Below are 24,829 nucleotides of genomic sequence, written 5' to 3' on the forward strand. Positions count from 1 at the left end.
AATAAATAAAAGGCATAATAAATAAACAAATTCTATCAGGTTCCCAAACCAAAACCCATTGCTGTCTAGTCAGTTTCAACTCATAGTCATCCTATAGGATAGAGTAGAAGAACTGCCCCACAGGGTTTCCAAGGCTGTAAATGTTTATGGAAGCAAATTGCTGTATCTTTCTCTTGGGGAGCAGCTGGTGGGCTTGAACTGCCAGCCAGATTAGCAGCCAAGCGCTTTCCCCACTGTGCCACCAGGACTCCTTTGTATCAGATAGGAAGGTGAAAAATGCTTTGGAAAATAAAAATTAAAGAAGGCTAAAGGGAGGTTGGAAGCGTGAAGAGAGGTGGGGAGATCACGTGTTGCAACAAGAAATAGGTGAGAAGATGGTATCTGAGCAAAGATTTGAAGGGATTGAGGAAATCCGCCATGGGATAACCTGGGGAGAGAACAAGCCAGGAGAGAGAAAGCAGCTGAAGCAAAGGGCAATGGCAGGCATGGCCAGGCATGTTGGAGAAGCAACGAGGAGACCAGTATAGCTGGAGAGGAAGAATACGGGTGTGTGCAGTAGGATATGAGGTGGAAGAGTGAGCGAGGGATGTGCTTGGATACTGTTGAGACAGTCGAAATTCTCTAAGCATGTTTGCAATAAGCCCAGGCTGTGCAGTGGTTAAGCCCAAGCCCTCAGCGGCTAACCGAAAGTTTGGGCGGTTTGAAACCACCAGCCGCTCCAGGGGAGAAAGATGTGGCAGTGTGCTTCTGCAAAGATTACAGCCTTGGAAACCCGGTGGCGGCAGTTCTACTCTGTCCTATTGGGTCACTCTGAGTTGGAATTCACTGGACGGCACAAAACAGCAACAGGCATATTTGCTTCAGTAATAGCTAGAAGAATTTTTATCTGAATAAATCCTCCGTGCATTCTTTTCTTTATCTTGGCTTGGCTTTATTATTAAATATCAGATGTCGCAGTTCTCTTGCTTTTAGTGAAGGATCATGGATCCTTTGTATTGCCTTGACTTCTTGCTCTGTCTTTCAGGTTTGCATTTTCAAAGAACTCTGAAGTTTTGCTTTCTCATAGCATTCTTAAGAATAAAACTTAATGGCTTTCTATTTTATTTATGCTCATGGAGATTTTAGGAAACTATTAATCTTTTTTAAAAAATGAAATTAGGAAAAGTTTTGGTGATTTGCTAATATATAGGCCTTGCCATGCATATATATATTTTTTAATGAAAAGTCAAACTAATTAACAGAACATGGTGTTTAGAGTGAAACCTAAGCTCAGTGTCAGCACCACTACGTATTAGCTGTGTTACCTTCTGCAAAAAACTTAGAATTTCTGAACCTCAGTTTCTATAATGGAAATTTATAATAAGATCCATAGCACAAGGTTATTGTGAGAATTATTTTTTGAATATGGCCAAAATTTGATTAACTGTTAAATGATATACAAATGCTAGCCATTTTTCATCAAAAATGATATTAAGATAATATTACTGTATTCTAAGCCTTTAGAAAAGCATTTTTCAATTTTCTTCCCTAAAAGCTTTATTTTTCTGCTCAAGATTCTTAGTGTTTTTTTTTTAATCACTTAAAAAAATAAAATCCTTAAAAATAATTGAATGAAAGCTTTTTAGCTAAATGTCTTATATTACAGTGCTTTTCAAACCTGAACTTGCATAGAAAGTACCTAGGGGTCTTGTCCAAATGGAAATTATAACCATTAGGTCTAGGGTAAGGGGCACTGGCAGTGGTGCAGTGGTTAAGCACTTGGCTGCTAATCGAAAAGTCTGCAGTTTGAACCCACCACCTCTGTGGGAGAAAGATGTGTCAGTCTGTTTCCATAAAGATTACGGTCTTGGAAACCCTAAGCGGCAGTTCTACTCTATCCTAAAGAGTTGCTATGAGTTCAACTCGACTCAACGGCACGCAACAACACAGGGTGGGATGAGGCCTGTATTCTGCATTTCTAACAGGCTCCTAGATGATGCTGAGGCTGCTAGTTTGCAAACCCCACTTTGAGTACAAGAGTTGTATACTACTCTCCACATAAAAGACAGCTTCCTAACGTTAACTTTGGCGTTTCATTATTTTTATGAATTATAAAATACCTAGCATAACAGCTTTGCTGTTTTATAATATACTAAATACAAAATTACCCACAAAAAGGACAGGAAAAAATAAAGTTTATATATGCACATGTGAAAAGGCAGAAGTTAGAAAAGAAAGAGAACAAAAAGAAGCGATACCCAAGTCTCGGGGTCTACTTTATTTCACTGATATGAATCTGAAGCCCCCAAGGAAAAAGAATATTCAGACTATCTGTGGACTGAATTTTTCTCTCCTTAAGAAATATTTTATCCTTGAGTATGAAAGTACATAAACACTTGGAAGTTAATAATAGAGTAGTAATGAACATATGGCTAAGATCGTTTTCTACCACATGCTCTGGGTCTTGATTTCATAATAATTGTCTCTATTTGTGGTGTCAATAGATCATTACATTCATGTGTAAACCTGTTCAGCAAAGCCCTAAACATATTCAGAGTACTGTTGGTGAACCCTTATCAGGAGTTTATGTTCACTTGGTTTCTGGACATTTTATCTCTTAATAAAACACGTGATCCTTCCTTTTAACTTTTTAGAGATAAAGATGTTCATGGAATACAGAAAAATCTCTTCGAAAAATTACTTCATGATAACAAAAGAGAGGAAAGTGAGAGAACAAAATAAAACCAATACAAGTTGGAAGTTTCAGGAATTAAATAAATTCAGATTTGATAATCATTACCTTTTGGTGATATGTGAACCGCGCAAAAGCGTGTTTATGTTCTTTGCTTATTGTCTTTAGACTATACGTTGATTAAATACGCACCCAAACCACAAAGTTTCAAGGTCACTTATGCTTCAAGGCAAACTTGAAGTTATTTGGGTAGTTAGCCAATAGGAGTTTTGATGGGAAATGTAAAAAAAGCAAGCAACCAACCAAAACAACAGAAACAGTTCTCTATAGCTCAACTAATAGAACTGAAGCTTTTAGCAGAGTTTGCTAGTAGATGTGGTTCTGTGAAACCTTTCATATTTGTCCTGGTCTCATGGGAAGAAACCACCTCAAATACTAAGAACAGACCCTTAACGGCACCTTCAGTGATAGACGAGGGGGCACCATGTTCTAAAGGCATGCATCTTTATTATAATACCAAATTTGCTAAACTGCAGGTTTGTCTCTCTCTCTGAAATCTCCTTTAGCACAAAATCAATGTTCACATTTGTTAACCAATGACTAGCGCAGTGCCTAGACATTCAATAATTATTTGATAAATAAAAATAAATAATACTTGGCATTTTTATTTTCTCCTTAATATACCCATGGAGCAAAATAGACAGTAAATAAAAATGGGCAGACAAATATAGGTGTCCACTTTTTTCACTTTATTTTCTATTGGTGGAAAAAGCAGTTTCAGTCTAAATAAATCACATACTGTGATCAGATTTACCAGGTAGTTAGAAAGGAGTTCAAGTTTCCACTTTTATTCGCCCTTGCAGACACAGCCTGGGAGCATAGAGGATTTCCTGGTAACAAATGGGAATCTGGCCAACCAGTCATCTTTGCATTAGCATTCTAATAACCAGAGGCCAACATGCCATAGTGCTGTGTCAGAACTAATTTATGAAACTAGGTCCAAAGATGCATTAAAATGGTTACAATTCAATGACTGCCCAGTAAAATTAGACTGCAGTTTCATTTTCATAAGAGTGAATATTTTAACATACTATTAAGGACATATTTCAAGTGTTAGAACTAGCTTTGATTCTGTGAAGGTAAAAACAACAAGATTAGAAAGTCATTTACTTTTGTACAAAATTGGCTCCACTCTCAATACTGGGATCAAAATACTTCAAATGCTCATATTTTAGAGCACAGGGTGGACACCATTTGGATTTGCAAGCCTAGTGCATTTTTTTCCTCAGTGTGAAAACACTTCTCTACAACTCCAGCAAAGCACAGGATGGTGAAACTACCCAGTCAAGGAATTTCAGGCAGCTCAGTTCAGAGTCAGATGTACTTCTCCCCATTGCTACCAGACAAATTTCCCTACCAAACCAAAACTAGTTGCCATGGAGTCAATTCTGACTTATGGCGACCCCTGTGTGTCAGACTAGAGCTGTGCTCCATAACGTTTTCAATGCTGACTTTTGGAAGTAGATTACCAGGCATTTCTCCTGAGGCACCTGTGGGTGGACTGGAACCTCCTCTGCCCTTTCAATTAGCAGCTGAGCAAATCAACCATTTGCACCACACAGGGACTCCAATATCTCTACCAAAAACAAAAAAAAAAAAAACGCATTGCTATCAAGTTGATTCCTACTCATAGTGATCCTATAGGATAGAGTAGAACTGCCCCCATAGAGTTTCCAAGGCTGTAAATCTTTACAGAAGCCAACTGCCACTTCTTTTTCTCCTGCTGAACGGCTGGTTGGTTCAAACTTCAGATTTTCAGCCAAATACTTAACCATTGCACCGCCAGGCCCCCACATATCTGTCAGTTTGTCATACTGTGGGGGCTTCCTTGTGGCTGTGATGCTGGAAGCTGTGAAATCAGTATTCAGATACCAGCAGGGTCACCCATGGAGGACAGGTTTTAGCTGAGCTTCCAGGCAGTCTACTCTGAAAAGAATTAGCCGGTGAAAACCTTATGAGTAGCAGCGGAACATTGTCTGAAATAGTGTCAGAAGATTGGAAGGCACTCAGAAGACAACTGGGGAAGACCTGCCTCCTCAAAGTAGAGGATGGAGTAAAGTTTTCAGGACCTTCATTTGCTCATGTGGCGCGACTTAAAACGGGAAGAAACAGCTGCAAACATCCATTAATGATTGGAATCTGGAATGTACAAAGTATGAATCTAGGAAAATTGGAAGTCATCAAAAACTAAATGGAACACATAAACATCCATATCCTAGGCATTAGTGAATGGCAATAGACTGGTATTGGCCATTTTGAATCAGACAATCATATAGTCTACTATGCCAAGAATGACAATTTGAAGAGGAATGGTGTTGCATTCATCGTCAAAAAGAACATTTCGAGATCTATCCTAAAGTACAACGCTGTCAGTGATAGGATAATATCCATACACCTATAAGGAAGACCCATTAGTACGACTATTATTCAAATTTACACACCAACTGCTAAGGCCAAAGATGAAGAAATTGAAGATTTTTACCAGCTTCTGCAGTCTAAAATTGACCAGACATGCAATCAGGATGCATTGATAATTACTGGTGATTGGAATGCGAATGTTGGACACAAAGACGAAGGATCACTAGTTGGAAAACATGGCCGTGGTGAAAGAAACAATGCCGGAGATGCATTAGAGAATTTTCCAAGACCAACGACTTCTTCATTGCAAATACCTTTTTTTACCAACATAAACTGCAACTATACACATGGACCTCGCCAGATGAAATGCACAGGAATCAAATCCACTGCATCTGTGGAAAAAGACAATGGAAAAGCTCAGTATCATCCATCAGAACAAGGCCAGGGGCCGACTGTGAAACAGACCATCAATTGCTCATATGCAAGTTCAAGCTGAAACTGAAGAAAATCAGGACAAGTCCATGAGAGCTAAAATAGGAACTTGAGTATATCCCACCTGAATTTAGAGACCATCTCAGGAATAGTTTTGACACATTGAACACTAATAACTGAAGACCAGACGAGTTATGGAATGACATCAAGGACATCATGCATGAGGGAAGCAAGAGATCATTGAAAAGACAAGAAAGAAAGACCAAGATGGATGTCAGAGGAAACTCTGAAACTGCTGTCCAACGTTGAGCAGCTAAAGCAAAGGGAAGAAACGATGAACTAAAAGAACTGAAAAGAAGATTTCAAAGGGCAGCTCAGGAAGACTAAGTAAAGTATTATAATGACATGTGCAAAGAGCCGGAGATAGAAAACCAAAAGGGAAGTACACTCTTGGCGTTTCTCAAGCTGAAAGAACTGAAGAAAAAATTCAAGCCTCCAGTTACAATAGTAAAGGATTCTATGGGGAAAATATTGAACAACTCAGGGAGCATCCAAAGAAGATGGAAGGAATACACAGGGTCATTATACTAAAAAGAATTAGTCTATGTTCAACCATTTCAAAAGGCAGCATATGATCAAGAACCAATGGTACTGAAGGAAGAAATCCAAGCTGCACTAAAGGCATAGGCGAAAAACAAGTTTCCAGGAATTGAGATGTTTCAACAAACAGATGCAGCGCTGGAAGTGCAGACTCGTCTATGCCAAGAAATATGGAAGACAGCTGCCTGGACAACTGACTGGAAGAGATCCATATTTATGCCTATTCCCAAGAAAGGTTATCCAAAAAAATGCAGAAATTATAAAACAATATCATTAATATCACACTCAAGCAAAATTTTGCTGAAGATCATTCAAAAACGGCTGCAGCAGTATATCGACAGGGAACTGCCAGAAATTCAGGCTGGTTTCAGAAGAGGACGTGGAACCAGGGATATCATTGCTGATGTCAGATGAATCCTGGCTGAAAGCAGAGAATACCAAAAGGATGTTTACTTGTGTTTTATTGACTATGCAAAGGCATTAGACTGTGTGGATCATAACAAATTTATGGGTAACATTGCGAAGAATGGGAATTCCAGAACACTTAATTGTGCTCATGAGGAACCTGTACATAGATGAAGAGGCAGTTGTTCGGGCAGAACAACGGGGTACTGATTGGTTTAAAGTCAGGAAACGTGTGCATCAGGGTTGTATTCTTTCACCATACTTATTCAATCTGTGTGCTGAGCAAATAATCCAAGAAGCTGGACTATATGAAGAAGAACGGGACATCAGCATTGGAGGAAGACTCATTAACAACCTGAGTTATGCAAATGACACAACCTTGCTTACTGAAAGTGAAGAGGACTTGAAGTACTTACTGATGAACATCAAAGACTACAACCTTCAGTATGGATTACACCTCAACATAAGGAAAACAAAAACCCTCACAACTGGACCAATAAGCAACATTATGATAAACGGAAAAAAGATTGAAGTTGTCAAGGATTTCATTTTACTTGGATCCACAATCAACAGCCATGGAAGCAGCAGTCAAGAAATCAAAAGATGCATTGCATGGGGCAAATCTGCTGCAAAGGACCTCTTTAAAGTGTTGAGAAGCAAAGATGTCACCTTGAAGACTAAGGTGCGCCTGATCCAAGCCATGGTATTTTTAATTGCATCATATGCATGTGAAAGCTGGACAATGAATAAGGAAGACCGAAGAAGAACTGATGCCTTTGAATTGTGGTGTTGGCAAAGAATGTTGACTATACCATGGACTGCCAAAAGAACAAGCAAATCTGTCTTGGAAGTAGGACAACCAGAATGCTCTTTATTTAGAAGCAAGGATCGTGGGACTGCGTCTTACATACCTTGGACATATTGTCAGGAGGGATCAGTCCTTGGAGAAGGACAACATCCTTGGTAAATTACAGGGTCAGCAGAAAAGAGGAAGACCCTCAAAGAGGTGGACTGAACAGTGGCTGCGACAGTGGGCTCAAGCATAATAACGATTGTAAGGATGGCGCGGGACCGGGCAGTGTTTAGTCTTGTTGTGCACAGGGTCGCTAAGAGTCAGAACCAGCTCTACAGCACCAAACAGCAACAGCATCATCGCCACCAGGGCTCCTCAATATCTCTCCAGCCTTCTTTTAATCATATGTCCCACCCCACCTACCCTCTCCCCCCACCCCCACCTCCGCCATGCTGCCAAAGCTCCCGTGGGCTCAGAAGTCATTGCTTTACAGGCTGCTTTCCGTAGCCAAACTGGGCTTGAGCGGCATAGAATGTGTAACATCCAAAATCTGGTTAATAGCAATGACATGTAGGAAAAGTTCTAGACTCTGAGCCTGCTGGCCTTTCAGTTCAGCTCTGCCGCTGACCTCAGATGGTTAGCTCCTCCAGGGAAGGGACAGGATATCCCTGTTCCTAGTAGTAGTTCAGTGCCTGGTGCACGGGTTGTGCTCAGTAATAAAGACCGTTGTAGAGAACTGAGCTAATGATATTATTATGAAAGCCATTTAATTTCCCAGATCTCAACATCTTTATATGTGAAGTGGGAACAATGATTCCTGTTCTGCTTATTTCACAGGGTTGTTCTGAGATCTAAACTAATAATAACTGCAAAAAAACTTTTTAGTATGGTGCTTATACGTGGGTAATGTATGGTTATATCCATTCACTTGTCAAATATAACAGACTATTTTCTTTATCTGCTGAATTTTTGTTCAATGGAACAATAATGAATCCTTAAATCTTGTAAATATGAACAATAGAAGATTCAGAATGACTTTTCCTGGCAGTCTATACACCATGCCTGAATTGTTTAGACTCTTATTTAAACCTGGGGGAGAAAAAAAAAATCCTAAGTATAAAGATCTTCTTTTTAACCAATTCTTTGAGAAAAATGTTTATTTTTGTTTTTCCCACCTAGAAGTTAGGATTGCTATTTGGATGCCCTGTTATGCTATAAGTTATACATCAATTCAATTTCAAGGTTAAATTTCTCTATAAAATCATAACGCCAGCAGGAATCATTACAATTGGAAGTAAACAGCAAGTGTCATCTTATCGCGGCAGTGTAAATAATATGTCGTTTAAAAGACTAAATTCATTTTTAAGTGGGGAGACTCCAAACTGATTACATGAAAAGCTTTACTGTAAAATATTTTTCTGAATTTTTCAAATTATGTCATAAACCAGTGTTCTGGGAGAGCTTGGTTCTGCTGGAAATGCCTTCTAAAAAACTGCTTTATGTTCACGGATATATCAAAACATTTGAGTTAAGCATAACTGAATATGTTTCTGTTTTGCAGAGTTTTATTTATGAATATGCAGTACAAATATCCAAGAAGGGATATATTACAGCATTTTTAAAGAACTTATTTGTTTGGCAACATGCCTATTAACATCTTCCAAAAACATTGCTCAGATGAACACCATTTTAGCAAATGTGTCGACAAAGTGTGTTTGATTAGACACACCACAATCCATACAAAGATATGCCTTCTGGCCTATATGAATTTAACTGATCAGTAGATTCTTTGAGTGCCTACTGAATAAACAACGCTGTCCTGGATGCTGAAGTTGAGTGTAAACTGTCATTGCCCTTTGGGAGTCCAGAGTCAAAGGGCACAGATTGCTGGTAGTCAGTATCATTGGAATGATGTAATGAAGTGAAATGAGGATGCAACAAGGGAGAAGTAACATCTGTTTGGGTGAAGAATTGGAGGTATCTTCTCAAGAGTCAAAATCATGAACTATTAGAATGCTGTTACTGTAATTTTTATTAGTGCACTAACAAGGATTGGTCAAATAAATATACTTGTATGTGTTGTTATTTCTGAGGATGACACTTTGGAACAGAACCTGTCTCCATTTGTCTCATCTCATTTGCCTCAAATCAGAATAGGTTCAGCTCATTGATTTGTTTCAGTTCTGTAACTTTATAGTTATTTCTGGCATGATATAACAGTATCGCTTACTTAGCTGGAAAAAAAAGAAATTGGCTAAATTTTTGAGAATTTTTTTTTTTCGTTTAATACATCTTTAAGTATTTACTGTGAAAATATATAGTTAGTAGCCCAACAGGATATTTTTCAATTGTTTGAATTCAAGGTGTAATATTATAAGGCTAATTTTTGCAGCAAATTTTTATTTCTGCATCACATTTTTTCATGCTAACTTGAAATCTTGAAATAGAGCCTACTCTATAAGCCTCTTTACTCGTGCTTATAAAGACTCAAAAATTATATATATATATATACATATATATGTATATGTATATTTGTATGTATATAATGCACACACCCCTCCTCTCTCCAGGCAGGAGACCTACCAATCCCAGCCATCTCCTAGCCAAGAGTGAAGTTTTAGTTCTCTTCTGCTTTGTCCCTCTGACTGTGATAGAGGGGGAAGTTCCGCCACACAGGTATGATATATAGCCCATGCAAACAGCAATAAGCCTATTGACAGACTTCTTTCAAAGTGTGCTTATTTGGTTTACCAACCCTTACCACAAGAATATGATTCTAATAGATTAGAATGTGAGTCTGATAGCCAGCATCCACCAACCTGACATATTAATACCCCTATAGGTACCTCTTCATAATAACTAGGAATTTAACTAGAAATTTTGGAATATGCCAAAAGCATGTCTTGAGAATGACTAAACCCACACTTTCTCTTGAGGATAACATGTTGTTCCTGTTGTTAGGTGCTCTCAAGTCGATTCCAACTCATGGTGACCCTTCGTACAACAGAAAGAAACAATGCCCAGTCCTGCACTATCCTCACAGTCGCTGCTATGCTTGAGCCCATTGTTGCAGCCACTGTGTCAATCCATCTCATTGAGGGACTTCCACTTTTTCACTGACTTTCTGCTTTCTTTTTCTCTGACCCTCTACTTGACCAAGTATGATGATGAGGGACTGGTCCCTCCTGATAACGTGCCCAAAGTAAGCAAGACGAAGTCTCACTATCCGCACTTCTAAGAAGCATTCTGGCTGTACTTCTTCCAAGACTGATTTGTTCTTCCTTCTATCAGCCCATGACATATACAATATTCTTTGCCAACACCATAATTCAAAGGCATCAGTTCTTCTTTGGCCTTCCTTATTCACTGTCCAGCTTCTGCATGCATATGAGGTGATTGAGAACACCATGGCTTGGGTCAGGCACACTTCAGTCCTTAAAGTGATACCTTTCTTTTCAACATTTTGAAGAGGTCTTTTGCAGCAGATTTTTCCAATGCAATATGTCATTTGACTTCTTGACTGCTAGTTCCTTGGGCATTGATTATGGATCCAAGTAAAATGAAATGCTTGACAGCATCAATATTTTCTGTTTATCATGATGTTGTTTATTGGCCCAGATATGAGGATCTTTGTTTTCTTTATGAGTTGGAATCAACGCAAAGGCAACAGGTATGGTATGGTATGTTGAGGTATAACCCATACTTAAGACTGTAGTCTTTGATCGTCATCACTAAGTGCTTCAAGTCCCCTTCACTTTCAGCAGTCAAGGTTGTGTCATCTGCATATCACAGGTTGTTAATGAATCTTCCTTCAATTCTGATGCCATGTTTTTCTTCATATAGTCCAGCTTCTCGGGTTATTTGCTCAGCAGACAGATTGAATAAGTGTGGTGAAAGGATACAACCCTGACGCACACCGTTCCTGATTTTAAACCATGCAGCATCTCTTTGTTCTATCTGAATGACAGCCTCTTGATCTATGTACAGGTTTCTCATGAGCACAATTAAGCGTTCTGGAATTCCCATTCCTCACAATGTTATCCATAATTTGTTATGATCCACACAGTCATATGCCTTTGCATAGTCAATAAAACACAGGTAAACATCCTTCTGCTATTCTCTGCTTTCAGCCAAGCTCCATCTGACTTCAGCAATACTATCCCTCATTCCACATCCTCTTCTGAATGCAGCTTGAATTTCTGGCAGTTCACTGTCAATGTGCTGCTGCAACCATTTTTTGAGTTGTCTTCTGCAAACTTTTACTTGCGTGTGATACTAATGACTGATGATAGCATAAGATATCTAAATATTAGTGCTTGATATGAATCTGTTTGCAAACTTTGGAATTACATTTTTTTCTTCTTATCTCAATGTATATGCCAAGGTCCCTATCCAATCAGAGGGGCTGAAAATTGAACCTTGGTCATCATTCTTCCTCTCACCCTATCTGGTGGGCTACTTAGGTTTCTCTGTCATTGACTGCAGAGTTTATTGCTAAGATGCCCATTATCCCTGTTTATATGGTCTCGTCAAGACCAACAAGCTCTTGAGACACGTGAGCCTGAGCCTTGACTTCCAACTAAGTGGGGTGGTCTCTTCAAGACCAACAAGCTCTTGAGACACGTGAGCCTGAGCCTTGACTTCCAACTAAGTGGGGTTGTTCTGAAGCCAGTATTAAATCTTATATGTATAACATTCCACACAAAGGAAATGTTTGTTGTTCCAGACTCCAGCTATATGTTCACTAAGTGAGCTTGCCATCCGCTGACCCTCCTTTCTTTATTACATCCACCCACTTTCACCTCCCCTCTCTGCCCTCTTAAAATAGGTGATCTTTAACAGAGTAGTACAAAACATATAAAATTTCAGATCTACATGTAAATTTCTATACATTTGTTGGAAAATCCTGCATCTGAACCCTAGTCAGTGTTTGGTAAGTACAAGGGATTTTTGTCTACATTTTTAAGTACCTTTGAAGAGATGCTGATGTCTAGAAATACTGAACTTAACAGTCTTTGAAGAAAAGCTTATCATTACATGAACATGCTGTCAAACTCCTACATGTATTTCAGAACCACTGACACTATATTACCAAAAAAACAAAATGAATGTCTTATTTTTATTGATGGGCTTATGAGTATAGTTTTACATTTTCAGTTTATGAGTCATGGGGTTTAAGCTTAAAACACACAGATTATGTCTTATATTTTCATGGACATGTATCCTGTACCATCATTATAAGTATTATGAAAATAATAGAAATCTGCGTTTTGCTTCATTTACTATTTTGTTCCAACCCTGTCACACCTGAAAAGTTCTGACAGGCTCCATTGTGGCGATGTCTTATTTCAAATCATACAAAAGTCGTACCCTTCGCAATTCATTCTCAAGTCAGTCCTCCACTCAGGATCTCAATCTACGTACCTCTTAAATCAGATTTAAAATTCTAATTGGAGTCTTCAATGATCTCCCATCCAATAATCCATCCCCCGTAACTGCTGTTCTTTCCCACTGTATCTCAGCTCACAAACTCTGCTGTAACCACTTATTCACCAAAACCTATTGTCTCTGACCTGAAAATTTATCATAACACAATTTACTGTTTTTGTTACCATTCTCTTTTTAAATTCTTTTAGTTATTACATAGCTATAAAATAAAATGTATTAAGTAGTTAAGTTTTAAAGAGTAATTTATAATACAAAGCCATATTCTAACTACCCAGTTTAAGCAATAATACATTATGATTAAATCTGAAGTTCCTTGAACGTGACTTCCAAAAACCCCTACCCCTTCAGAGGCAACCTTCATCTTGAATTCAGGGTTTATCTCTGCTTGCTTTTCTTTGGTTTTGTCACATGTATTTTTATTCCTATACAATATATTGTTGAATTTTGCATTTTTAATTTACATAAAAGGATTTGTACTGACAGTATTTTTCTGTGACATAGTTTTTGTTCAACATCACGTTCCTGAAATTCATCAATGCATCAATATTGTTGCCTATGGATCTAATTCACTCTCTCTTTTTAACTATTGTATAGTGTTCCATTGTGTAAATAGACTGTAATTTATTTATCCATCTAACTATCAGTGGATGTTTGGTTTTTCCCAAGATTTTTTCTGTTCTAGCATACTACAGTGAACATTCTTGTATGTATCTCATGGTACACATATATAAGAATTTCTTTTGGTACTTACATCCTGGATCATAGGGTATAAGCACTGTTAAGTTTATTAGAAATTGCCTAATTATTTTTCAAAATGTTTGTAATAGGCAGCACTTATACACACGCTCCAAATCCTCAGCAACACTGGATGTTGTCAGACTTTGTAAATTGTTAAAAATCCAGTGTGTGTCAATTATACCTCATGGTGTTTTAATTCACATTTCCCATTAGTAATGATGTTAACCATCTTTTCGTAAGTTTATCCACCTTTGTGTTTTAACTTCTGTGAAGTGCTTTTAGTCTTTTTTTTTTGCCTAATTTTCTATGTGGTGGTTCGTGATATGAATGACTTCCTTATATATTCTAGAAACAAATACTTTGTCAAGCATGTTTCAGAAATCCTAATCCAGTTTATCTCTCTTCGTTGTCTTAATGTGACTTTTCATGAGCAAAAGTTTTTAATTTTAATGTAGTAAAATTTAAAAATCTTATACTTTAAGGCTAGTTCATTTTATGTTGGGTTTAAGATTATCTGTTCCTACTCTGAACTCCTAATGATATTCTCCTATATTGCCTCCTAAATAGTTTACACTTTTTTCTTTCACTTTTCGGTTTTTAATCCATAAGTAATTGATTTTATCTATTTGTTTGTTTTTTGTATCATGTAAGGTAGAAATCCATTTAATACCCGTTCATGTAGATAACTGATTGTTACAGTATCATTTATTAAAAAGTCTATACCTGATTTATGATAGAACTGGGATGTCAGTTCTATCAGAAATCAGGTGTCCGTATATGTATGGGTCCAATTTTTATTTTTGTACAAATACTATAGTCTTAATTTCTATAGTGTTAAAATAAATCTTGCTAAAGTAAGTTGATCAACTTTGTTCTTTTTTCCTACGTGTATCATGACTATTTTTGGCCTTTTTCTTTATCATAAAAATTCTAAATCAACTTACCAAACTCCACATACACACACAAAGAATATTTGGGGATTTATTGGAATTACATTGACTCAATAAATCTGCTTGGGAAGGATTGATATGTTTATTATGTTGAGTCAAATCTGTCTATATTTATGTAAGCTTACTGTAATATCTTTTAATATAGCTTTGTAATTTTCTCCATACAGGTCTTTCATATTTTTTGATAGATTCAATCCTAGGTAAAGTCTGTTTTTATATCATATAAGTGATATCTTCTAAAGTCATATTTTAAAAATATTTATTGCTCTATAGAAATATGCAGCCATCCATTGCATTAGAAAAAGAAAGAAAAAAAAAGGTGCCATCGAGTGGATCCTGACTCATAGGGGCCCTATAGGACAGAGTTTTCAATAGGGCAGTTCTATCCTGTCCTATAGGGTTGTTATGACCTGGAATTGACTGGATGGCAAGGGATTTTGTTTGGTTTGGAAGCAGACTGCCGTATCTTTCTCCCACTGAGTGGCTGTTGGGTTCCAACCACCGAGCTTTTGGTTATCAGCCCAGCGCTTAACTACTGTGCCACCAAGACTTCTTTATTGCATGTAGATATGCAATAATTTTCTAAACTCTCTTATTGTAATAATCTGTGGGTGCTTTAGTTTTTTTATGTGGACCCATGTTATCTTTGGCAATTACGGGCAGTTTTGTTTCTTCATACCCATTTCTAATATTGTTTTATTTTCTTACTGCACTGACTAGGATGTCCAGTACAATGTTATTTAGAGGTAATGATGGTAGATTCCCTTTTAAAGTCCCTGAGATCGGATTAAAAGAATTATGTTCAATGTCTCACCATTAAGTATGATGTTTACTATAGGTTCTTCGTAGAAATCCTTTATTAGGTAAGGAAGTTACCTTCTCTTCATAGGTGTTAAGGATTTTATCACATGTGGATATTTAATTAGCTGATCACATGCTTCATATCCTTTATTCTGGGCACTGTCTCCTGTCTCCTCTGACCCACATGTACATGTAAATTAAAGCTCAAATTCTGGCTTCAACAAATGTCTTCAAGGAACCAGTTCAGTAATTCCACCTCCATCTGAGTTTCTGCTTTCATGTAGATGTAGGCTTCTGAGAATTCCTTACCTTCTTACTAGCTCAATGTTGTATTTTTCTTAAAGAGCTACATTTATATTTTATCCAGCAATTTCGGTTGTTTTCAGTGATAGGTGGTTCAGTGTATTCAATTGTATGTAAGAAATAGTAGGCTTCTCTTACTTTTCTGTCAAAATAATGTCTCCCACTTCTTTTACAGCTTTTCTTAAATTCATGTCCTTTAGATTTTCTTTGTATAATCTTTTGAAAAATTTAACTGTATTCAATCTATTAATTAGTTTTTCAAACCTCTTCCACCCAACTCTCCAATTTCTTAATAGTTTTACACATTTTTTTTTTAAGATTGAGGTTGGTCAGTTGTATGCATATACCATTTTTGTCATGTACTTAACCATCTTTTTGTCTTATCTCAGAGACTTTATCGTAATTTCAGTTCGTGAACAAAAGATGTGCTCTCTTCTTTCTCTATCATCCAAGAATTCAATAAGGAGCTCCGGTGCTGCAATGGTTAAGCACTTTGCTGCTAACTGAAAGGTTGGTGGTTCAACCCACTCAGCCACTCTGCAGCAGAAAGACCTGATAACCTACTTCCGTAAAGATTACAGTCAAGAAAACCCTGTGGTGCAGTTCTGCTCTGTCTGGGGTCACTGCGAGTTGGAATTGGCTCAATAGCATCCAGCAACAGAATTCTATAACTTCACATTCCATTTGCTGTTTGCATTTTGTTGACCATCAGTAAACATTATGTGCTTTGCAGTTTCATCCTTCTAGTTTGCTTTTCTATACAGGTGAAAAGGATATCATCATGAGAAATTTAATAATCCCCATTCTGAATAATACTCTATTCCATGCAAATGTTTATTCATAGTGAGAAATTTGGCAAAATAATAATCATAATGCAAATCGGACGGCTATCTCATTCTCTCTTTCCCTCTCTTTTTATTTAGCATTACCGGCTCCTTTTGCCTTGTTCTATTTATTTTCCATAGTACTTATTATCTTCTAATATGTTATACAGTTTTCTTATATATTTGTTGCTTGCTCTCTATCTCCTCCCAACAGAGTGTAATTTCCATGAGGGTAGGGATCTAAGTCTGTTTTTTGCAGTGTATAGAAGCCAGTGGCATCTCTTGGCGGGGGGGGGTGTGTGCAGATCACACAGCGTGACACCATCAGAGGGGGTGACACCAAAATAACTGTCTATAAAAATATGCCTGTGGTTAGTTATAACAACAGCATTTTTTGTAAGCCCAGTTTACATGTGTCAATATACCTACAAGGCCAAAATTTTATGCTAATTTACTTTTTATACCTTCTAATGTGCTCTGGAAACTCTGCTGGTGGAGTGGTTAAGTGTTACAGCAGCTACTCAAAAGGTCAGCAGTTTGAATCCACCAGGCACTCTTTGGAAACCCTATGGGGCAGTTCTACTCTGTCCTTTGGGGTCGTTATGAGTCAGAATCAACTCAAAGGCAACGGGTTTGGTTTGGTTTTAATGTGCTCTGGTCAGAGCTGTCATTATTACGCAATTACAATGGTACTTCCAATCGAATCATGTGGCTTCATCCGCACACACCACAGGCACATTTTATAAGCACACAGTATTGTTTTACTTACTGGCAGTGTTGATTTTGTCAAATTTTCTGGTGTTTTAGCTATAATATTGTGGTAATTTAATAGTATTTGTGAACCTATATCAATAAATTTTATGAGAATGAAATAGTAATTAAGGGAAACAAAAAACAAAACCCACTGCTGTCGAGTGGATTCTGACCCACAAGGACCCTATAGGACAGAGCAGAACTGCCACATAGTGTTTCCAAGGACTGGCTGGTGGATTCGACCTGCCAACCTTTTGGTTAGCAGCCAAGCTCTTAACTACTGCACCACCAGGGTCAGAAGGAGTGATATACTGGAATTACAATTTACAAGTAGCATTAGTACAAAAAACATTAATCAGGATTCTGTATGGTCTGGTATCAGAAGAGGTCTGGGGCGGGGGGGGTGTGACACCATGAGTTATTGCACTGGGTGACACCAACCCTAGTGACACCGCTGATAGGAGCCCTGGTGATGCAGTGGTTAAGTGTTTGATTGCTAACCGAAATGTCAGCAGTTTGAACCCACCAGCTGCTCCACAGGAGAAAGATGTGGCAGTCCGCTTTTGTAAAGATTTAAAGCCTTGGATACCCTATCGGGCAGTTCTACGCTGTCCTGTAGGGTCTGTATGAGCCAGAATCGATTCGATGACCAATGGATTTTTACCCCAAGCACCTGAAACAGTTCTTGGCATAAAGTGGGTGCTCAAGAAACAATTTATTGAATGAATGAATGACACACAAGACTGTATGAATATATAGACAAATGGCAAAAGATAAAAGAATGCTCCGTGATTTACTTTTCTCAAACTACTTAATTTTTTTTTAACCCACGCTATTTTATTTTATGCCTTCAGATATCAACATGGCAGGGGAACCCAAACCATACAGACCAAAACCTGGAAACAAGAGGCCCCTTTCAGCACTTTACAGGTAAGTAGGCAAACACTGTTTTACTATATTCATAGTGAAATTTCTTGCAACTTTGTAAGTTATATATAACCTATAGGACATCAAATATTTTAAAGAGCCATCCTTATTGGCATAAACTGCTATAAAATGCTGGTGGTCAAAATATAAATACATCATGCAGCATTGGAAGAAATCTTGGATCTCTAACCTTCTTTTGGCTGCTTAAACAATCGTTCTACAAGATGTGTCTCTAATGAAAACTAATGAAAATCTCTAATGACTCTACCTGCTAAGTGGTGGAAAGGTCAGTATTTGTCGAGTACCCAATGCATGAGTTTCTGTTTTCACTTAGATTTCGACCGCTGAGAACTCCTTACTTTCTTTCTAGCTCAATGTTGTAGGTGTTTAGAGTTACGTTTATATGCCATGCACTGTAGGTGTTTTTTTACGTATGTTCTTTAATTTAATTTTCACAATCCCGTGATATAGATATTGCTGCCCTCAGCTTATAGATCAAGAACCTGAGATGCAGTTTCTTAGTGATTATCCCAAGCTCATGCATTGGTATGTGATGGCACCAATGCTCAAGCTCAGGCCTTCTGATGCCATACCCCAAATTCTTTCCACCCTATCACTTAGCCTCCTTTGTTACAAAGTATGTGTTTCTCTCCTCCCCATTTCTCCAAAACAAAAAATACATCCCTTCTCTTCTCCAGAAAATAATATCCAATTCCTTAAGCGTTTCCTAATGTATTGGAATCTGAGTCAGTTTAACAGCCTGGTCTTTCCCTTCTAGATGCCCCCAACTTATAAGTATCCAGGTGGATATGCTAGATGAGATTTAGTACCTTTGTTGTTCTGCGTATACTACTGTTAAGTAAAATTCAGTTAATTTTGGGAAGATAGAAACTGTAGTAAATTCAGAACTTTCACTTTCACAGAGCATTTGCTTTAAAAAAAAAAAAATCGAGGGCTGCAGTCAAGGCATATGTCCCACTTCACGCACTTTTGCCGTTGGTTTTTGCGCTATTAGTGCCGACTTTGCATCTATCTCTGTTCAATTCCCTTTTGTTAGGTTTAGCCAATTGTTCCAGGCTATTGAGATCTCCTATCATCCAATTTATATGCTCTGCTTCTAGATACATGTCATCGTTCTATCAGTGTTCACATCCAAAAAGCTAATGTAAGAGTTGAGAAAGACACTGTTTTCCCCGATATCATTTGGATAAAGGAGAATTGGGTTATACACGTTAAAATTTATTATACTCTGATATGTATAGTAAGAAGAGTGCTTGAACAAGAGCTTTGAGCTGAATTCTTGTCTCTGTTCTCTGAAATCCAGCATATCTCCTTTTCAGCCACACATAGCCTCATTTCCTGAACTACAAAATAAGAGGGTGTGAACGAGATGAGGTCTGAGGTCCCATTCATGGCTAATATCCCAAACTTTCTAATGAATGATGATCAGAGATTTTAAAATATGTATTTTAAAATATTATGTTAATTGCTCTTATTATTTTGCTGTTTGAATTTGTTTAATTTAATAGAATTGTTTATATAAAAATAGAAGGCTACAGGACTTAGCAAATGTTCCTAACTGATCATAAGGCATTATTGATGTGAGAGAGCAAAGAGAAGTCACCAGCAAAAGACAAATGACACTATACCATGGCTGAGGTAAAGAGCAATGTTTACAAAACTAAGAAATACAAATTATTTTTATCAGATTCGTTTTCAAATGTATGTGTAGAGCTGCAGCTAATGCAGGATATTTTCAATTATTAAAAAAATAAGCTGACAACGGCTTTTTTCTCATCGAAGAGTTACTACCGACTGTGCAATGATGTTAATTCTCTTTTCTTCGCTTTTCTCAAATTGTCTTGATTTTGTTATGAGAATGGAAGCTCCTGACAAAAAACAAATGTCTTTTTAACTATATTTCTCTACTAATAAGTTATGTTGGGTTCAGAAGAAGTAAATGTAGAATTTCATTTAAATCAGCTATATAGTATACAAATCACAACAGTGAGGAAATGCTTATTTGTTCTCTTTTTATTTGTTCACAAATATTAAGGCTGGGGTACATTGAAATTGCAAAATGATAACAAAGGGAACAAAAGGGAGTGAAAATGCAACTGATAAAGTCTTTTCATGCACATTTTCTCATTTTCTCATGCTTAATTAGTAATACCCTACTTTTAGGTAGACAAACTGTTTTCATATTCATCTGTTTGTCATAGAATTCCACAAGGTTGGTATTATATGTCTTACTTTATAGATGAGAAAACTAAGCTTCAAAGATTATAAAGGACTTGCCTAAAGTAAAATAATAAGATTAGGAACTCAACTCTGTATTTTAGCCTCCAAATCCAGTGACCTTTCCACTATGGCACAGCTCCCTTTATTGACTCACTTGCTACCATCCAAACAATACAGATTATAAAAAGCAGAAATGTCCTGGCCACCAAAACCAGTAATCACTTATACTTCTGTCCGTAACTACCATGCCAGCAGGTAGCAGAAGAAATACTGTACAAACACTACCTAAGAACACCAGATTTTCTACCTACTTGTGGATGGCACAAATGGTTAATCATTCGGCTACTAACTGAAAGGTGGTAGTTCAATTCCACCCAAAAATGCCTCAGAAGAAAGTCCTGCAGATCTACTTCCAAAAGGTCACAGCTATTGAAAACCCTATGGAGTGCAGTTCTGCTCTGAAATACATGGAGTCTCCATGAGTTGGAATCAACTCAGTGGAAACCGGTTTGGTCTTGGTTTTTGTATGATTGTAGGGAACAGGTTTTGACACCAGAGTGAAACTAAATCCTGGCGCCATCAACTCTAGTTTCCATGTTGTTGTTGTTTTGTGCCATCGAGTCGATTCTAACTCATAGTGACTGTTATGGATTGAATTGTGTCCCCCAAAAATGTGCGTCGATTTGGCTAGGCCATGATTCCCAGTATTGTGTGATTGTCCACCATTTTGTTATCTGAATTGATTTTTCTATGTGTTGTAAATCCTACCTCTATGATGTTAATGAGGTGGGATTAGCAGCAGTTTCAGCATATAAGATATCTATAAGATTAGGTGGTGTTCTAAATCAATCTCTTTTGACATATAAAACAGGGACGTGAGCAGAGATACCCCCCAGGGACCTCATTACCACCAACCAAAGAAGAGCCAGGAGCATGAGTCCTTTGGACCTGGGGTCCTTGTGCTGAGAAGTGTCTAGATCAGGGAAAGATTGAAGTCAGGGACCTTCCTCCAGAGCCAACAAAGAAAGAAAGCGTTCCTCTGGAGCTGGTGCCCTGAATTCGGACTTCTAACCTCCTGGACTGTGAGAGAATAAATTTCTCTTTGTTAAAGCCATCCACTCCTGGTATTTCTGTTATAGCAGCACTAGATGACTAAGACAGCAACCCTATAGGACACAATAGAACTACCCGATAGGGTTTCCTAGGGTTTTCTTCATGGGAGCAGATCACCACATCTTTCTCCTACAGAGTGACTGGTGGGTTCAAATCGCTTACCTTTTAGTTAGCAGCTGAGCACTTAACCATTGTGCCATCAGGGCTTCTCTACTTTCCATCCCCACCCAGTGTCCGTAGGCCATGTCAAATTATTTGAACCTTTTTGAGCTTTAAGTATCTAGCTTCATTATCTAGTATAACACTAGAGTCATTTTCTTGATAATGTATGTGACAAGGATCCCCAAGATCACCCACAGGTTTGATAATTTGCTAGAACGACTCACAGAACTGAGAAAAGTTGTTATGCTGATGGTTATAGCTTATTACACCAAAAGGATACAGATTAAAATCAGCAAAAGAAAAGATGCATAGGGCAAAGTCCAGGAAAACCAGGAGCAAGCTTCCAGTTGTCTTCCTGAGGTAGGGTTATATAGACTGTACTTAATTCTTCTGGTAATAATGTGTGACAACACATATGAAAGTATTGCCAACCAGGGAAGCTTATCTGAGCTTTGGTGTCCAGGGGTAAGTGATGAAGGAATGAAGTGCCTCTGACTGATCCTATCTGTTAACTCTCCAGGCCCTCCAGAGGTCAAACTGATACAGCATGGCCCAGGGCCCTGGGCAAACAAAAATAGACATTCACCATAAATCACATTCTTAACATAAACTATCTGGTGTGGCCCAAGCCCTGGGTACACAAAGATGCTCTTATCAGGCAGGATAGTCCAAGGGCTTAAAAGTTATCTTCCTGGAGCAGGTCAAGGGCCAGCCCTGAAGACCTTTGGAAGGTACAGGTTTCAGACAACCTGGGGCCTCCTGAGTTAACTCTTTACTGCACAGGATAAAACTGCATAATTCAGGTGAAGGCACTTAGTATCATGTAAGAAAAAGGTAGCAGTTGAAAAAAGGGGGTGGTTTCTGCTTTTCTTTTTTCTTGGGTCTTTTTCTTTATCTGTAAAATCAAAGATCTGGAATAGATTCATTAATTCATTCACAAGATGTATTTATTTCATCTACTATGGTCTAGGCACTGTGCTAGCTGTTGTTATAGGAAATGCCAAGGCCACAGAGCAGGGAGAAAATGTAGGAAATAAAGATAATTTATTTTTCTAGTTATAGGTGAATCTCTGATTCACCTTTCTGCTCTAAATTTATATATCACTGTAACAGTTTACTCTGTTGAGGGTCATAAATGATCTCCTATCAGACTTTCTTCTTCACCTACATCCACAAATAGATAAGGACACCCTAACTGAAGTATGTATATAGCTCTAGAAGAAAATAAATGAGGGAGTTACTGATACTGTTTAGTGAGGAGTGAAAAGTCTGCAGAAAAGACAGGAAGAAGACAATACTTGAGCGTCTGCATGAACAGGCAGTCACTCAGCAGGCAAAGAGAAAGAAGGACATGCCAAGCAGAGACCATGTGTGCAGGGGCATAGGCACAGAAAGCAAGAAGAGCATCTCGTGGTGGGGTCACGGATAGCCTGTCTACTGGTGGAGATGGAATCCTGAAATGGTATGGTGGCCCAGACAGTGAGAGTCCTTAAATGTCAGACTAAGAAGATTTGGGAATTTTTTCTGCAGGCAGTAAGGAACCATTTGAATATGGCAGCTGATTTAAAATAGAGTGTGAGAGAGAATGAGAATCCCAGATATGCCAAAGGTTTCTAGTTTAGGCAACTGGGAGAATGATGACATGGCACTGAGAGAAGAAATAGGAACGATAATAAACAGTGGCTGGTTTAGGTGTAGGGTGGAGAGATTGTCGTAGTTGTCGTTAGGTGTCCTCGAGTCGATTCTGACTCATAGCAAATGATCCTAGGTAGAACAAAATGAAACACTGCCCAGTCTTGAATGATCCTCACCACCAGTTGAGAGGAGGAAGCGAAAAAAATTATTTCAGTCTTAGACACAAATTCATAAGGACAGACAATTCATTAAAATAGCACTTGTAATAAAAATGTCTCCCATTAGAGGCTATTTGCAAATGAAACATAATTAATCATTTGTGAACATTTCATAAATATTGGACCTGCTCCTGATGGAGAATAGAAAATCCATTCTCTAGGGAAAATATTGTAACTTTTAATAAATTGCTGCTGCAAATGTGGTATGCACATTATACAGTGTCTGTGGTCCTCTAAAATACTAATTCTCCCCCAGGAAGCGAGTTTTCCAGCATGCCGAGTTCCAATTAATGCTAAATAATGGCTAAATGAGAATAATTGTATCATGGTTATGCTTCTGCTTGTAAAGGAGTCAGACCTTCCTTTCTCATGTGAGCGGAGCCAAAAAAGATACCAGAGAACAAAGATACTATTTATCAGAGCTGAACGAGTACAGGTTTTCATTCACCTACGGGGTTGCTATGAGTCAGAATCCACTTGACGGTAATGGGTTTGGTTTTTTTGGTTTACAGGCAGCCCTCCAAATGACAGGAAATACAGCTCCTTAAGACACGTAAAACATAGAGATTATTTATGTCATAGAGATTATTAGGTAATCATTCCCCAATATGGCTTGGTGACTGCCCTACGGATCCTTTTCATAGTAATTTTCCCTTTCATAGCAACTCTTCCACCCCATAGAGACAACCATGGGAATCAAGATTGTCACCACAAGTAACATGCCCCCGTTGCCATCGAGTCGATTCCAACTCATAGCATCATAGCAACTCCATAGGTAAATGAAAACCTGTACATTAAGACTCCAGAAGATTGTCATAGGATAACCCATAGCTACCAGTATTACCATTTTAAAATTGTCAAAATTGTTGGTGGTAGCCATGAGTGTAGGTTATACTATGAGAGCTTCGGTGGTGCAAAAACTTTCAGATCACGTACTAAGTAAGGTAAGGTGACTCTGTGTAGCAAAGCATCTCTGATGGTTTGCTTACCAGTGGACCTACCTGGGTCCTAGTATCATTCTTCTTGGTGACTCTGGCACATCACGGATAATCTGTCATCCCTCAGTGATAAAAAAAAGTACCCAAAACCTTGACAATGGAAATGAAATTAATAGAAGCTAATTTCAGCTAATGCTAAATAGGAAAAATCAATATGAAAGGGAAGCATCCTGGACATCTATGTTTACTGAGATACGTTTACTAATTAGCTAATGATTGTTTTATTTTCTGTCTCCTTTTATAATATCAATGATAATGGACATTCACTTTCCAGAAAAAGTTTAATATGTCCAGTGACAATGCCTCGCTTTTCCTGGCAAAGGTTTCCATTTCGCCAATCTAACCGTTTGGACCCAATCAGAAAACCATGAAGGAATAGACTATGATTTCCAAAGTAGA

The 24,829-nt window shown here is 38.0% G+C and overlaps 1 protein-coding gene across 4 annotated transcripts in view; it reads left to right on the forward strand.

Annotated features, from left to right (window-relative positions):
* Positions 1-24,829, forward strand: part of RALYL (RALY RNA binding protein like) — a 406,641-nt gene that overhangs the window by 272,846 nt on the left and 108,966 nt on the right. For all 4 annotated transcript variants that reach the window (XM_023545831.2, XM_023545832.2, XM_064267879.1 and 1 more), the window contains exon 2: positions 17,991-18,066. In XM_023545831.2, the coding sequence (XP_023401599.1) occupies positions 17,991-18,066 (76 nt within the window). The remainder of the gene's footprint in view (positions 1-17,990; positions 18,067-24,829) is intronic.

This window comes from Loxodonta africana, chromosome 14, assembly GCF_030014295.1.
Source record: "Loxodonta africana isolate mLoxAfr1 chromosome 14, mLoxAfr1.hap2, whole genome shotgun sequence".
Classification (NCBI taxonomy): domain Eukaryota; kingdom Metazoa; phylum Chordata; class Mammalia; order Proboscidea; family Elephantidae; genus Loxodonta; species Loxodonta africana.